The sequence below is a fragment of the Cylas formicarius genome, unplaced genomic scaffold, assembly GCF_029955315.1.
Source record: "Cylas formicarius isolate icCylForm1 unplaced genomic scaffold, icCylForm1.1 PGA_scaffold_2__14_contigs__length_35257938, whole genome shotgun sequence".
Taxonomy (NCBI): Eukaryota; Metazoa; Arthropoda; class Insecta; order Coleoptera; family Brentidae; genus Cylas; species Cylas formicarius.
Window position 1 is genome coordinate 9,682,268 of NW_026844319.1, and position 17,067 is coordinate 9,699,334.

Below are 17,067 nucleotides of genomic sequence, written 5' to 3' on the forward strand. Positions count from 1 at the left end.
CAAATTTAATGTGGAAAATTCCATCTTTATAGCTATCAAGGCACACATCCAATGTGACACTTTTGGATTATCACGGCCATCTTTACGTTGTAACGAACCAACCAACTTTTGAACCGAATAAAGGAATATCATATTGAACGAAATGGCATTCCATTAAAAATATATATCATGTTTCCAAATTTCTTCGTTTCTATCCAATATTTGAGCCACCTTGCTTTGAAATTCATATATCTTTTGCATAGTTAATAAAAAAACTAGTACGTTTAGCCATATCATATAAATGAAAATAATTATGAGTTACACGTTTACAGATATCAACAGCCGAAACACCATTGGGACACCATGTATGTATAGAAAAACTGACAAACAATTGAAACACACACGCACACAGAGGGAAACTCAGAGCTAAATGATTTGTTGGACATAAAGGAACTATTAAACTTTATTGATAATAAATAATCATATAAAAGACATAAAATTCTAGATTTCTCTTTCTAGAGTAACAAAAGTGCGCGAGACCAGTATTTACCTAGTCTGTCACATTTCATTACTGTCTGACTACTTCATAAATGTCATTTTTCTTTCGATGTAAAATGTAATATGGTAAAGGGATGAGGCAATAATATGAAATAAATCGGATAAAATGATGAATGTAAAACGTCAAATTACTCCTGACAAGTGTTTGGGGACAACCATCAATTTTGTATGTAAACGTAAAGTTGGGAAAGAATTTGAAAACACATTAACTAAATAAAACAAATTTTGACAATAAAAGTCAAAAAATACCTGACATTACGAGCCTTTCGCACAAATTTCAAGTCATTATTCTATGTATACCACCTCCGATCATCTGCCAAAATTTTGGTATTTCGTCAGAGAAATCATGTAATTAGGAAATCGCAATGGAAACTCCGACTGAGTGCCTGATGTGCGGTCAACATTTGGACAAGTTTCCTTCACATCACTCTCCTCAGGCGCATCGACAGTGTCACAGGCCGGGCATAGGAAGACCCGCCAGGTACGATTTTTAAACGAACATTTCTTAGAAATTACGGTTGCCAGTCAAATAACTCGAACACATAATCTGCTTTATGCTGGGTATAGTCCGTACCCATTTTAAAAGCGTGTTTTTGGTAATCTGAATTGTGGCAATATCTGAAAAAACTAAAACGGTAGGAACTCGGTTCTACAATTGCGTCGAAGTCTAAAAAAATCACAGAAAGATGTCGCAAACCTTTGTTAATATACGTAATCAATCAATCAATCAATCAATACAAGCAAAAATCAAAAGTTTAGCTCTAACGAAGGTGAAACCGTTTTCTTGTACAACCTTGGAATAATTTTGTCAAAGGAAGGAAATTGTTGCCAGTTCTTAGCCTCATTTTTAGCTTCGTTTATAAATTTTGATAGCTCAATGACTAATTAACTGTTTAATAAACAAACAAAAAATACAATCCTCTACAAAAAGGAGAAAAATTTAAATTAACACAACAAAAATTAGGCATTATGTAAACAGTATAAGGTATGTGCACTTAAACATTAAACATGATGAAACTTGGTAGCTTAAGGTCCATTATTTTTGAACTATTACTGTTGTGTCTTGATACAAATCCACTTGTGCCCATATAAGTGGGGTGGGTACTTAACTTTTCAAAGAAACTTTCACACACGCTGTATTGCTCTTTACAAGACGTCTGGATTCCGCCTGTGAATGTAAATTGCTGACCTTTTGCCAATCATCCTGTTAGCTTTTTCAGAGCTTAACTAAAATTGGTTCGCACTCTACTCTGTGACTGACTGCCATATTGGTGAAATATGTTTTTTTTTCTTAACAAAAAAATTCTATAAAATCAGTTTTCAAAATAAAAACATCTGTCAAAGTTTAATTTTGTAGAACGGTGTTGTTATTACGCATCGGCAATCGTATCTAACAAATTGATGATGTGTACAATTTAAGATTTCGCTGGTACATATCTCTTCCACCGCATAGCACAGTCTACTATGAAATATATTAAATAACATAATAATATAACAATATATCAAATAATATAATAATATTTCTTTATTGTTTAATAATATTCCTCACAATTTAAAAACATTATTAGTGGGCGGTTTTAAAAACCAATATAAACAGTTTTTTTTAATTTAATATTATATGAGTGACCTTTTTTATATACAGTTTTTATTAAGTGGACATCGCACGAGTGAGTCCTTTTCTGTCTCTTTCTTTCCTTCTCGTGCAGTCTGCTTTTTGTAGAGGATTTAGAACTTTAGTGTAATGGTCAACATTAATTTGACCTTATATGCATACAGCTTACCTTGGGGGCTGAACTAGAATCTTTTTCAAATTGAATTTTGAGACTCAGTTTTGCCTATGAAATTGGTTATTGGATATAGATTGGATAGAACAAAGCACCACAATGCGTTTGCGGGACTGCAGGTCAAACCATATCACACATTGTGTCTGTCTACCCCTTCAAGTCTACCGAGAAAATCCTGATGAAGTGCGGAACGTTCACCAAAATTTAAAATATGTCTTGTCGATATACATTTTTGTTACATGTACCGTTTGTTATGTGATGCATTGCCCAACGGAGCATAGGAAATCCCATGTAAATTTTTAGGTACCCGAATATTGGCTCCCCTATACATTTTATAGCAAAGTTGTATTATAACTTTTTGAAGGGACCGGTATGATTAACTCACGTGCCGAGCTTGAATAAATCTTAATAAGTCAATCTTCAGTTATTGATTTAAATGTGATGGTAGAATTGAATGGTCAATACAACGATCATCAGCGAATATTTTCCATGACGCTATTTCCAAAACTCGACGACGTCAAGCTGGACAATCACATAAAGGCTGCACATTTGGTTTCATACATTCGAAACAAACTAAGTATGTAAGTATATCATTATGTTTTTCTTAGGATCATACTCATACTCGGGTCTTAAGACCTCCTTGGTCATTAAAGCGTTCTTGGAATGAATTTCATTTAAAGGACGATTCTAGAAACAAGGAAGCTTCAAGGAAATTTGACCATCAAGTCTTTTGTTTAAAATAATTAATAATTAACATAGAAATACCGTTACAAAAAATTGAAAAAGAAACTTTACCAAAAATAAACATTACTTTGTAAGTAAGTGTTCAAACAATCCTCCATTAACAGTTAAAGAATATCCTAAGCCATCATAAAATTCATTTCTTACATTGCTTAGTTGATATTGTGAACATTGCAAACGTTTTGTAACTGGTTAACATTTTCAAATTTAACATTTTTATAGATAAGACCCAACAGAAAGAAGTCGTTCGGCTGCAGGTCAGGTGACAACCATCCATTCGATACCAGATCTCCGTAGTTTCTCGAGCAACTTCTTCTAGTGCCGGTACAATTTGATTTTTGTTGCGAGGTTATAGTTCATAACAAATGGCCCAATAATATAATGTCCGCAAATTCCCATTACAAAGTTTATTTTTTGAGGATATTGGCTTCGAGTATGAACAAAATGATATTCTTGGTCTTGGCCTCAATGCCGCCAGTTTTGAACATTTGGTTCGTTGTTGAGTGTGAATGTACATTCATCAGTTACACAGGTATTTTTTTAAAAATCCCGACCATTATTTGCTGTTTCCGTCATTTCAAAACAAAATGTTACTCTTCGTCTTCATCGTCTTCCCGGAGCTCTTGGTGCTTTTCGTATTTGTAGGAAAAATATTTGTGTTTTTTTAATGCGCAACACTGTGGTTTGATTGTTTATTTACAGTTTGTCCAAGAATCCTCATACTAATCATAATGTTTTCCTCCACATGCAGTAACCTGTCTCAAATCTCTATTGTCTCTTTCTTGTGTTTTATTATCGACATTTTCAGTTGAACATTTGTTTATTACAGTGCTTTTGAACTTGAGTTGGGTAATAATACGCTCAATTGTTGAAATATTTCAGACACTGCTATAAGACTGGTTACTGCATAATACCACTTAATTATGGTTACTTTTTTTTCAATTGAACACATATTTGGCCTTAATTGAAGAGCGCGCAAATACAAATATTGTTACTGCCAGGAATTTTCGTGTTGTCATTGTTAAAATGTGTTTTACTGGTGTTTGATTTATTACCTAAACTATAAAAATTTTCTAATTCTGCCATCATATTTATTCAATAACTGAAGATTGGCTTATTAAAATTTATTCAAACACGGCACACGAGTTAACCATACCCCTTCAAAAAGTTTTATTATTATAACTTTGCTATAAAATGTACAGAGGAGCCAATATTTGGGCACCTAAAAATTATATGGGATAACCATGTTTGTATTTCACATATTGAGTGTAATATAACAAATAAATAAATAAATTTCTGTAGGTACAGCGCCAATGAAACGCCCACCTTGGGCAATCAAGCGGGTGGATGGCATGGAGACGGCCACGGCGACGAAGATAAAACATTCGAAAGCTTAATCGGAATGACCAAAGAACAATTTTACGCGCATCAGTCGGATCAGAAAAGGGACGGCCGTAAAAAAGCGATGAGCGTACCGAAACCGAGATTTCATTTGTCCGTTTACTCGCGGGGACCCCTCAAATGTCCCCATAAATCGTGTCGGAAAACTGTTGCCGTGGCCCATTTCGTCAATCATTTCAAGTCGGAACACTCCGACGTGGGGATTTGCTCCGTCGAGAGGGACAAAGAATTGTGTGTACCGCTTGATATATCGCTCGTCGAGCACGGTCTCCATTTCTGTCTCACAATGATCACCGTCTATCAAATGAATCGGGTCGATTTCGTCAAGTCGGGCAGCTCGGAGAGCGTGAGACGCGCGTGCAGCAAGTTCTGTCAAAACGTGCCGGTCGACACGTTTTGGTTGATGGCCAGCGGGTCCGTCGAGAGGAAATCGAACGTGGCCTATTGTTTTTTCTGGCTTTTGACCAATTCGGAAGGGAGTTACAAGTGCTCGATGGAGCTGAGTTCGAAGGACGATTCAGTGTGTTTGTCCACGTACTGTGCAGTGACGAATTTCGGTAATGGCGATTTTTCGCGAGCAGCGAAGGAACTGAGGGCGCTTCTGGTCACCCGGTCATCGCTTAAGTTCATTTTAAAGGAGGGCGCTCCGTTAAATTTAAGGGTAACCGTCCATTGAAACTTTGTCGCACGGTAAACGATAAAGTGAATTCAACAACTTGTTTGAGTTATTACATTTAACCTAGTAACCTGCACTTTGCACCATTTTATTTCTAAACAGCTATTTCCACACTTTTAACTCGTTTTGTACAAAGATTTAACGAGATCTATGTACATTTTAAGAAAATACTCCCGTAAAATGCCGCACCTGAACTTATTGACAATTCGTTGATGACTCACGTTGGTCCCCCCAGCCCACTCAGCAAAGTCGTTGGTTAAAAACGCGGTTTTAAATCTCGCGTAAGCGCACGATCAATGAACCTTCTCAATATTTTTTCCATTACTTCCTAAATTCCTTCATAAGGGACTCTATATATCTAGTGAATGTCGGAAGATCTCTCAACCGTTTTCGGCTAGCTCTGAAAATTGCGCAATACTTAAATTGCACAGGACGTATAGGCAATGTTAATGGCGCCAGACAAAGATTTTACATATTTATGCAACCATCTAGAGTCGATACGATGGCGATGGCATGTCATCACCAAGAGGGAAAAGGGCCTTAGTATTTTATCTGCTTTCACTATTCACTTTCACCTGCGATGTGTTTTACGCATTACTGAAAAACTGCTGTCGAAACTCTTTGAATTATTATGGATAATGCACGATATCATTGTAGACTAAGTGAAAGTGTACCAAATACATCGACAAGAAAAGAAGAAATTATAGATTGGCTGCCCAGTAAGCGGATTAATTAAACCGAAAATGGTCTAAAAATTGTCAATAACAAAACAAACTTACTGTATGCTACAGACGAAATAATTGCCGAAATCGAACATCAAGTTTTAAGATTGCCTCTTTACCACTGTATATTTAATGCCATCGAATTTGTGTGGGCTCAGTGCTAAAATATTTTTGAAATAAAAATATTGTAAGCGAGGCAAGGCACGATGATACTGCAACAGTATCTGTTTCGAAGGCAGTAGTCCAGACAGTTAACAAAGAAAATTGAATCAGTTGTATAACACATACGAAAAATATAGTAAAAGAATAATGGGAAAAAGATACTTGATATAGCGGTTCCACCAATTGTTATTAATGTAGACGAAAGCTCATTTTCTGATAGTAGCAGTTCCAATTTTGGCTCTAATGATGAAGATATTTCATCGAAAATACAAACTAAATATGGTTTACTTGTATATTTACCCTTGGCAAATTATATTTTATAGGGTACGACATATATTTTTGGTATTATTTTAATTTTTATTATTTATAATTATCATAATTTGTTATGTAGATTTTATGTAGACTTTAATATTCGCACATAGTCATCATCAAGGAACACCCTGATCTATTTTTCCAATAAAATACGTCTTTGAGTATGGGCGTACTATTTAAATTAATAAATGCTAAGTTCAACTGATGCTGTCTCTTGCATTGATCAACAATATCTATTGAAGTATAAGTGGAAGCAATATGAATGCCATCATAAATTGTACCGACTAGAATGCAACATTGTTGCATCTGATCTAAGTGTTCAACTGACATAGACTCGTTTTTGTAATCGTGGAATGCACAGCGATTTCTCAACGTAAAATAATTCTCTTTTTGTGAAAAGAATGTGGGAAAACATCAGAAAATATTCAGTAACTGGTGAGCCTTCAGAATCCAAAATTACAGTTTACCGGTGGACCAGTCGTTTTTGAAACCGAAAACACATAACTAAGAGAGGATTAACATAAGCAACCAAGCAAATCGTTAAATGAAAGGAACATTATATAGAAGACCTACTTAAAGGGGACAACGAAGTCACTTTACATGACAAGTTCATACAATCTTGCATAATGGCGTTATCACAGTTTGGACGCGTTGGATGCCAAGGACGGAGAAATGAGAACAGAAATCTCCCTCAGTGATTAAATTCATGAGCTGTTAGCCTATTATGGTGATGAATTTTGGCAAAGAATAATAAACACTGTAAAATTGACAAAAAATTACAAAATTAGCAAGATGTTTCCAAAGTTCAGGAAACTGTGCTATAATTAAATTACACAGAATTTATACGCAAAGTTATTGCCGCCAGACATATAGCTGTCATCTGTAGGTTTGAAGTTATTTTCAAAAACACATATACAAAGGAATGAAACAAAAATTTCTAGGTTAAACCAAAAATGTAAACAGAATCACAGCACAGATGAAGAATTAACTGATGCATATGTGCACAACTGTATTCCAAGATGAATGATTGAATGATTTGACGGTTTTGCATTAATGACTGGAATAAGAGGAGTACAAACTTCAGACGTAAATTTATATTACCACTGGTGTGGGATCGAGACGATAATTATAAGGTAAAAATTAAATTAAATTGAGGGTATTTCATTTTTTCAAAATTTGATCTTAATTTCTCACGGAAAGACGTCGTAACGTTTTTGGTTAGAAACAGTGTTTTATTGAAGCACAATGTGTTGCTGCAAATGAATAACCATATAACTCTTCATTTTTGTTAAAGTAGTAGTATCAAATTCAATTAAAACAAGAAGAAAAAGTAAATATTTGGGTTGCGGCAAATGTTTTGACGAAGATATGTACACAGAGCAAAAGCAAGTGGTATCTACACTACGAAGCCTGAAATGACGAAACCGAAATACATCATAAACATCATGATCAGAGCACTACAACCATAGGCTAATCGCTTGTTTTCCAAATGACCACCTTCCATCAACTTCTAATCAAAAAGATGTCTAATTTGATGAGTCCGAGTGCTCTTTGGCTTGTTGCGATCTCCACCCACATTAGGAGTCTTTCGCGAGCAGCTATTGTACCTGTCCAGACCACTTTAATTGCTGGGACAATGTACGACTATTGGACATACGTAGCAATTGGTGGACGGAACGTTTAATTAGCCTTTAATAATTTTGTCCACAATCTAGTTCAAATATCACAAAATAGTCAAGAATCAAGTACTTATAGAATGCCAACGATAAGAAATTTCCATCTGATCAATCATTTACTTTAATGTTCCCATGCTTCCAGTAGGTGTAGAAAAACAGCTTCCTCTAATAAAGGGAAAAGGATGAAAATTTTATGTTTCAATTCAAAACACGGTTGCGTCCCAAAAGCTTTGTGGTAAAAATATTAAAGACCTGTGTGTCGAGTACCATGGAGATACAACAATAGAACTTTTAGAACACTAATTCGATCCAGTGTTTCCTAGACGCCCATGTTGTGGTTATTTTGGATACACACAAACATAGAATACCTTACTGAGGTTATCTAACAAATCGATATATAGTGGTAAAAGGTGGTATTACAATTCAAGTTAGCAGAATATGACCCTAATTGGAGTGTTTTAATAGGAAATACCATATTTCTGACCTAGATAGTGAGAAATATTTAATGGTAAAAATCAGCGACCGAGGTATAGGGTGTTTTTTTAACTTTCATTATGTCAGAAAGTGCCGACATTTTCTCTTATTTGTTAAAATTTCTAGTTGGGATGAAAACATTGCCACATTTTTTTAAATCAAATCCAGTGGCGTACTCATACTTTTTATAGTTTTTTGTTTTCCCCAAATGAATACGACTTTATTAATTTTTTATGTATAACTGCGCCGTGTATACATCTGTCAATAAACATTTCACCTATTGGATTACGTGTTTTGTCACATATAGATTTAGTTTGCTTGACTTGGGAGTAAACTATGTCCTTCACTTGTAAGTATCATCTTGTGTACATAACTATTTAGTAAGGGGTGTTTTTTTTCGATGTATAGAACTTTAAGTTGCAATAAAACAATGATGGATTTTATTTATCCGAAAGATAATCTTGTGGCATTACATATTAAATACGATTTCTGGCATATCACCGCCACGGCTGGTGCGAATGTAGTCCAATCTGGACGTCCAATTTTCGAGGACTTTTTCCAACATTTGTGGCCGTATATCGGCAATAACACGGCGAAAGTTGTCTTCCAAATGGTCAAGCGTTTGTGGCTTATCCGCATAGACCAATGACTTTACATAGCCCCACAGAAAGTAGTCTAGTGGTGTTAAATCACAAGATCTTGGAGGCCAATCCATAGATCCAAAACGTGAAATTAGGCGGTTACCAAACGTGTCTTTCCATAAATCGATTGTGGCACGAGCTGTGTGACATGTTGCGCCGTCTTGTTGAAACCACATCTCCTGGACATCATGGTTATTCAATTCAGGAATGAAAGAGTTAGTAATCATAGCTCTATACCGATCACCATTGACGGTAACGTTCTGGCCATCATCGTTTTTGAAGAAGTAAGCACCAGCCCATAAAGCGCACCAAACAGTCAGTTTTTCTGGATGTAACGGTGTTTCGACATACACTTGAGGATTAGCTTCGCTCCAAATGCGGCAGTTTTGTTTGTTGACGTAGCCATTCAACCAGAAGTGCGCTTCATCGCTAAACAAAATTCGCTTAAGAAAATCAGGAACAATCTCAATCTCGTTTTGGGCCCATTTGCAAGAGTTGTTAAGGCGTGAGTCTATTCATGATGAATTGGCAAACCAAACTGAACAGTAATGCCAACTTAAAGTTCTATACATCGAAAAAAAAACAACCTTTGTAAGTTTTTGGGTTACATTACAAGTCCCATTTTTGATGTAATAATCACTTATCATTTTACATTTTATTTTATAGTTAACCAAAAGATGAAATTGTAAGGAAACATTCCTTGTCAAAAGTAGGGCGATAACTTTAGAAGAGCATCCATATGTGGGGATCACATCACTCCTTCAAGCTATAGGAGAAGTGGTAATCGCTTGATCAAGTAGTGCAGTGTCTTTTAGGTAGATATTGTTATCAGTTATGTATCGGGTTACTTGTTTTCTGGTCATTTTAGTTGTCGATGCTACTTGACAGTTTATATTTAGAATGCCAAACGGTATAATTAACAACAGTTTAATGTATTATAAGTAAACATTTTTTTATTGCTTTCATCTCCTTTTTTGCAATTTTTAAACCAAGTACAATTTCTACATGTATTTTTAGCAGATAACAATGGCTGTTAAAAATGCTTGGCAAAATGCGCTTGCTTATTTCGATGAAATTTCTTTTTTGAATGTTGTTTCTTAAATTTTGATACAATAAACAATATGGCAAAACTTTCTCCAAAAATGTTTTTATCACGCGTATGTTTATGGGTATATAAGAAACATCCATAATGCGGATGTTTTTTTAAAGTGCTAAATAAAATATATTAATTCTCCAAAACTAATTTATATGCAATTCTCATAAATTTATTTAGGATATATATTGAAATAAAGTTTTTTTAAACAAATTTTTTATTGGCGTGTTTTATAGTCTGTAATTTTCGTGGTTATGTTTTCCAATATCCATAATTATTTAAACAAATTATCCATTGCCACTTTTCATAATTACATATTTGGTTGGCGAAACTTTCATCTGCTAAACGTTCTGTCTATAGGAGGTGCTTCTTGAACATTTTTTCCACTTAGATGTTTCTTGTGCGATATCTAACATCTCAAAGTTATATTTACACTTTTAATAGAAGTTAAACCAATGAGTTTCTGAAAACGCTTTGCGCGGATTTACAAAATCGGGAAAAATAGCTTACATGAAAAAATACATGCAGAAATTGCATCGTACTCTACAGCACTTACAGAACAAAACCGCCAGTTAATTACTAATTACAGAATTATACTAATGCTGACACCCACACACCTTAACTGCTTTTTTTGCCTGAAAATTTAATAGGATTTCGACATATTTTGAGAAAATACTACCCTAAAAATATCGCATTCAAACATTGACGATCTTATCAGCGGCCATGTTGTTTGTTGAAAGCCGGAAGGGCTTATGGGTCCAACGTCAGAATTTGCAATTTGAGCTGCCATGGCTCATGGGTTCCTGTACTATCAGCATAGGGAGGGCCTCTATATGTCTGGTAGCTATATGGTTATATGACTTAGAAGCACTTTTGTGTCGTGTCTCTTAGGTCATCTCCTTCCAAAAAAAAAGTGCTCTAATAATCTACCAATCTCAAGATCATTTACTTAGATTTTACAATTTTCAGACGAAATTGGAAAAATCAACTTTTTATATTTTTTCGATTTTCTCTGAAACGGATTACGATGGAATTGTGAACAGATTTAAGTTTCTAATAAAATTCTTTAAAACTTTGCTAATTTAATCGATACTGTATCTACTATAGTTTCCTATGTGCCCTTGCTATCCCATCCGTATATTGAAACTTGAGAATTTAATTTTTATATTTTGACAAAAAGCAGAATACGTATTTCATGCGGTCCTTACAAAAAGATCTGGTGATAAATATTCCGCCATGATTCAAATATAAGCTAACTGGTGGAATATGAAAAATGTCTAAAATTACGTTTTTGATGTGAAACCTAGTTGTGTAGCAGAGCAGGTTAGCGAGCAGTAAGAAACCAACAAAGCTCTCATTTTATGTTTTATGCACTAGATGGTGCTAGGTACAACGTCATATTCGCAAAATTGTGTTGGTCGTCCGTTGCAAACAGTATTATTTCGGCCCACTACGCGCGATTTTCTGATTTTCCGAAGAAAAGTGTATTAAGTATTAAAATAAATATTATAATCTAAGATAAGATATAAATGTCTCTTCCCCGGTCCACATTTTGAAACAAAATTCCCGAAACTCACTCAGTTTCATTTGGACCCACCCCTTTCTCAAGTTTGGAATCAACAAAATTAATAGGCGTAAGCTGAGGGGCCAGGTCATTATTAAAACACGTTAGAACGTCTCCACCATCAATAATATTATGATATGTGGCGGTGTAGTCAAATGCCTCAACTAAGGGTAATTTCGCCTTCCTTCTAAAAAAGTTATGATTTTCTTGATAGGCAATATATAGCCGTAATCGTCTCCGATTCCAAAATTGCCCTGCAGAGCTTCGGATGCAGTGCGGTTGAAGCCTCCAACAGCTACATTCTACTAGATATTAAAGCAAAGATTGATATTTTGAAGCGCAGACTTGGGCGGAAAATATCGTTATGCTGGATTCCAAGCCATTCGGGGATAAGACATAATGAAACGGTGGATAGAATAGCCTCAAAAGCCAGACTTTTAGACCCGCTGAATTTAAGGCCCCCTTTCAGTGAATTTATCCCGATAATTAGAGCAAAAATGTGGCATATCTGGACCATCAAGTTGAAAGATTGGGGCCGTTCAAAGGGCAGACTTTATAGTGCAGCTTATAAGACCCCTCCAACAGTTCCATGGTTCCATAAATTGCAGCTTTCCAGAAAGGAGATTACAACAGTGTGCAGAATGAGGAGTAATCATTGTAGTTCCCTGCACATCTTTACAAGATAAACGTAAAACCATCTAATCGGTGTGCTTGTGGAGAGGTGGGAGATATTGAACATATTTTGTTTGATTGTGCTCTGCCCGGAATAACTCCCAAATTTTGTATGAGTCCCTTATTGATGCCAGCTTACCCGCTCCTGTTAGTACCTTTTCTGCACTTTTTCACCCTGGATGTATGGATTTTGTTGCACGACTTGTGGTTAGATTCCTTGATGCATGTGGTATCTGCTTATAACCGCTTTTGGATTTGCTAGCTCATAGTTTATGGGTTGGTTTTAATGATTATGTATATTAGCTAGAATTTCAAAGAAGAACTCCTTCGCTGGAGAATATCCGAAAACCCTCGACATTTAGAACTTCTGAGATTAGTCTCCTTCGCTGGAGAAGATCCGAAAATCCTCGACATTTGGAACTTTAAAGTTTAGTCTCCTTCGCTGGAGAAGATCCGAAAATCCTCGTCATTTAGAACTTCAAAATTTAGTCTCCGTCCTGAAGTCGGCAATGGACGAATGATCCTGGTAGTCGTGCCCAACAGTTATTTGTAAAACGCATCATTGAATTGAATTGAAGTATTAAAATTGTGTACTGTGCGATATAAATTTCTTATAATTTTTTGAAGAAAAGCGTATTATTTGTCTTTGATACGCTTTTCCTTCAATTGTCAAGGTAAGAAAATTCTATTTTTTTTATGGATAGGTGTATTATATGCGTTATTCTTCAATTATGTTCGCGTGTGGGTAGTATTATCCTAGATTGATACCTTTTTTTTATCAAATAATTTTTTATAATATGAAATTTTAAATTTGAAAAAGGTGGTATAAGTTCTTAATACATTTTTACAGTAAAAAAGTTAAATTTTTCTTAACTTAAAAGAGAAAGGTTCCTCCTTTGCTCCTGGAGCTACTGAAGTAACGTCTTGCATTTTTAAGTACTTAGAACAGAAGGCAAAGACGGTCAATAACGCAGAATTGGAAATTGCTTTTTATAGTGATAACTGCGGACCTCAGAATAAAAACAAGTAAGTACTTTTAGTTTTGTGAACAAATAAACATTAAACGGTGTTTATCTTGTTTCGATACATGATTGCTCTTTTAATGTATACTGTACAAGTACTCAAGATAAAAGAGCATTGCTCAAAATAAAGGAGACAGCACACAATCAACAATTGAAAAAGAGGTATTTTTTTTGCTATAAAACTGTTCTCGAAAACTTCCGAAACTTAAAGAAAGAAAAGAATTAACACACAAAGACTTTATAGATGTCAAACAATTAACAACAGATATTGATAATAATTTTGATAAAAATGTTGAAAATGAACAGGTTTACTTATCCCAGATTAAAATTGTAAAAGTAGAAAAGGAACAGCCTTTCATGTTTTTTTATAAACAGTCATGTTCGGATAGCCAATGGAAGTGTGTTAATGTTAAACAAAAAAAAATAACGAGAAAATCTAGATCTGCGGCATCTTCTTTGCCAGCAGAACTCAAACTTAAAAAAGCGTATAATTCAAAACGCCCAATTAATGAGAATAAAAAAAGGATTTAAAATTCCATTTTTACGGGCCTCTGTTTTAATTAAATTTTAAAATTGTGTTGACTTAACTTAATAATACTTAGAAATAAATGCCATTTGAGTCATTTGTTTGTTTTAATTCATCTTTCATCGACAATTCGGAAAAAAATAGATTATATTTTTTTGAGAAAACTGTATTAAGTCAACAAAATCAAAGTTTTTTGGGGTTTTTGAAAAAGTGACCGAAATATCATTTTATATTTTGTAAATACTTATTATAGTTAACAAAAATAAAGCAATATAACAAATATCATAAATATAATAAACTCTGAGAACAAAATGTATTATATGAATTCTTTAAATGCTCCTCCTATAAAATTGTTAATTAGGCCCTTAATACAGTTTTCTTTGGGATGTGCGATATGTTGGTATCATTGCACACACCACATAAAAGAGCAAAAATTATGCGGAATAAAACAGACTAAAAGATAGGAACAGTTCCGTAAATTGATAAAGTTGTTTAAAAACTGTTAAACTTTCTAAGTCAGATGCAAACTATACAGCACCATTTTTACACTTAGGGAATAAACGTTGTAAAATTTAAAAAAAATTCTAACGATTTTATCTAAATGAAATATGATTTTGCTTTAAATAAATCAATAACAAGTCTTCTTGAAACTCATACGTGCATGCTAATATTTATTTGGATTGAAAAGGAAACCACTGAAACTATAACTAAAAGATAATAATAAAATAAACATCACAAAATATTATTTCAAATGTTTAAAATAAAAATTTAAATGTTATAGATTTAAAATAAAGAGGCCATCATTATAAATTGAAAGGAAAGTGCTTTTTTCTGTTAATACTATCCTTAGACTAGAAAGTCAGGTTTTCTTATAAAATATAATATTTTCATTTGAATTAATAATATTAGTCTTACTTAAAATAAAAGGAACAAATTTTTTAAATTGCGTTTACTTAGGTTGTGCTAATAAAATGAAAGAAAATTATCAACAACGTTTAGGCATGATCTTTCACCTCTTCTTGATTGCACTATTTTGTAGCGCTTGATATTATACAGGCCATATATACTACTTGATTGTATGCTTTGGCCCAACAATTTAAAAAATAAACTACTATTAAAACCAACAAGAAAACGGTTACAAAAACTTGGAAAAACTGAAAATGAAAACAACACAAGCGGACTACAGAGAAGCACCATGCAGATGCCAATGGCGGCTTTATCCTATTGCTCTATTGGCTGGTAAAAAATCTTTTAAAAGTAACAACCGACCGCCCGTAAAATATAAACGTTCAAGTTTCATTAATGTAGTTGTCTTATTATTATAAGAGAACGGAAAACGTTCTGTAATAACTTGTTTTAAACATAATTCCGTTTAAAACAAATACGCAATATACTAAATATAGGAAAAAAGAAAATCGTTGAAATTTTAAGGTAACCAAACCAATAACTTATAAACAAATCAATATCAAAATATTTTCAAACGTCCCTAAATTCTTATATTTTCATTAGTTAAATTGTAGAATAGAGTTGGTATATTATTAGGTGATTTTTTGTGCCTATTGAAACACATTTCTGTGTAACAACAACTGCGTAACAACTTCAATGTCACCCTTTTAAATCAATGCTTTTACAAAACCGCCAAAGTGATTTTCTACAACGAGAGTAAATATCAAGTGCCAACTAACTTGAAAATAGTTTGACAAGTGGAAATATCCGAAACATAAAACAAAACCCATTGCGGCGGATCTGAAAAACTTCCGCCGAAACTTTGCACACGTCTATGGCTTGGCGTGTATATATACCAAAACCGAAACACAAACTTGTTGATTGAATGATTGATATAGCGAACAAACAACATAAACAAAGACGAAGTAGAAAAAGTTATACTTACAAATCAAACACTAAATAATGAAAATTCTCCTCTTGTATACTATCGTGTAATCTCACTGAAAAAAACAAGAAAATAATTATCAACAGACGTATGGGATGGCGCTACATTAAAAAACATGCAATTCGAAAAGAATTTTTTACAGAAAAAAATAGAAGCAATCCTAAGAGCAGTATCAGTTAATCCGAACGACCAATAACCTAAACAATTAAATAGGCATTTTATAACAAGTTGTGGTTGCGCATCATAGAAAGAAAACCAGGCAAGTCGTAGATAAAATGCCTAAACAGTTGCAGCGAAGCCAAACCAAGGCTTAACATTATTAAATGAGGCTTTTAGTGCTACCACGCTGAATTCTCAACGCTGACTCCGGGTACCTGATCAAATTTATATTTTGCAGGAACGGTTTGTTCTTTCTAAAGGTATTGGTATTAATAAATTATTAATGTGACAACTGCAACTACAGAACTTGTGCGGCTTGTTGAGTTTCCTTCAAATGCAGGGAAATTAAAGCACATAATATTACGGCCAAAATAAAAGGTGGTCGCTTTTGGTACAACAATAGAAAAAGACGACGTAATGGGGATTCCAGTCCTTGCTTTTCTCATTTATACAGGGTTATTTATTCATGCTGGCGCGGAATGTTGCGGACGAAATACAAGGTTTTAATTTTAGGTTATGGTTGGATTTATTATTAGTTAGTTTTTAAAATAATTTTCACATTAAAGTTTGCCTAAAAAGTGCTAAAAGTATCAACGTTGTGTTATTAATGGAATCCCCGATATATTATAGCACTAAGGATCCTTCAATAATTTGAATTTTGTCAAAAAGTTTTAATTTCTCCAATAATTAAGAAGTATTTAAGTTATACAGTGAAGCGAAACAAAAGTATGATTTGTAGCAGTTTCTATATTTCTATTTGCGGCTGTGAGTTGAATTACAATTTGATAGAGGGTGCCCCACGATTATCGTATTGAGCAACAGCCGGTAATGCCCGACGGCGAGAGAGTTGTAGGCCGGCATCTCACAAAATAGTGCTTATAATTCTAGAACTTGTGTAATTTGAGATATTTTTCAAATCGAGAGAACCCGTGGCCTGTTATATCGCCGTATTGTGTGAATACACTTTACCGGACATTTGCCTGGTCTTTTGGAAGGTAAAAAATGCCTTCTAAA

At 34.2% G+C, this 17,067-nt stretch overlaps 2 protein-coding genes across 6 annotated transcripts in view; one reads left to right on the forward strand and one right to left on the reverse strand.

Moving 5' to 3' along the window:
• LOC132698592 (calcium/calmodulin-dependent protein kinase type II alpha chain) overlaps positions 1 to 17,067 on the reverse strand; it is a 302,130-nt gene that overhangs the window by 111,230 nt on the left and 173,833 nt on the right. For all 5 annotated transcript variants that reach the window (XM_060664775.1, XM_060664774.1, XM_060664777.1 and 2 more), the window contains exon 4: positions 15,895 to 15,949. In XM_060664775.1, coding sequence (XP_060520758.1) covers positions 15,895 to 15,949 — 55 coding nt within the window. The remainder of the gene's footprint in view (positions 1 to 15,894; positions 15,950 to 17,067) is intronic.
• On the forward strand, positions 787 to 5,170 carry LOC132698435 (uncharacterized). The gene is made up of 2 exons (XM_060664484.1): positions 787 to 1,018; positions 4,365 to 5,170. The coding sequence occupies exons 1-2, from the start codon at positions 903 to 905 to the stop codon at positions 5,137 to 5,139; spliced, it is 891 nt and encodes a 296-aa protein (XP_060520467.1). The 5' UTR covers positions 787 to 902; the 3' UTR covers positions 5,140 to 5,170.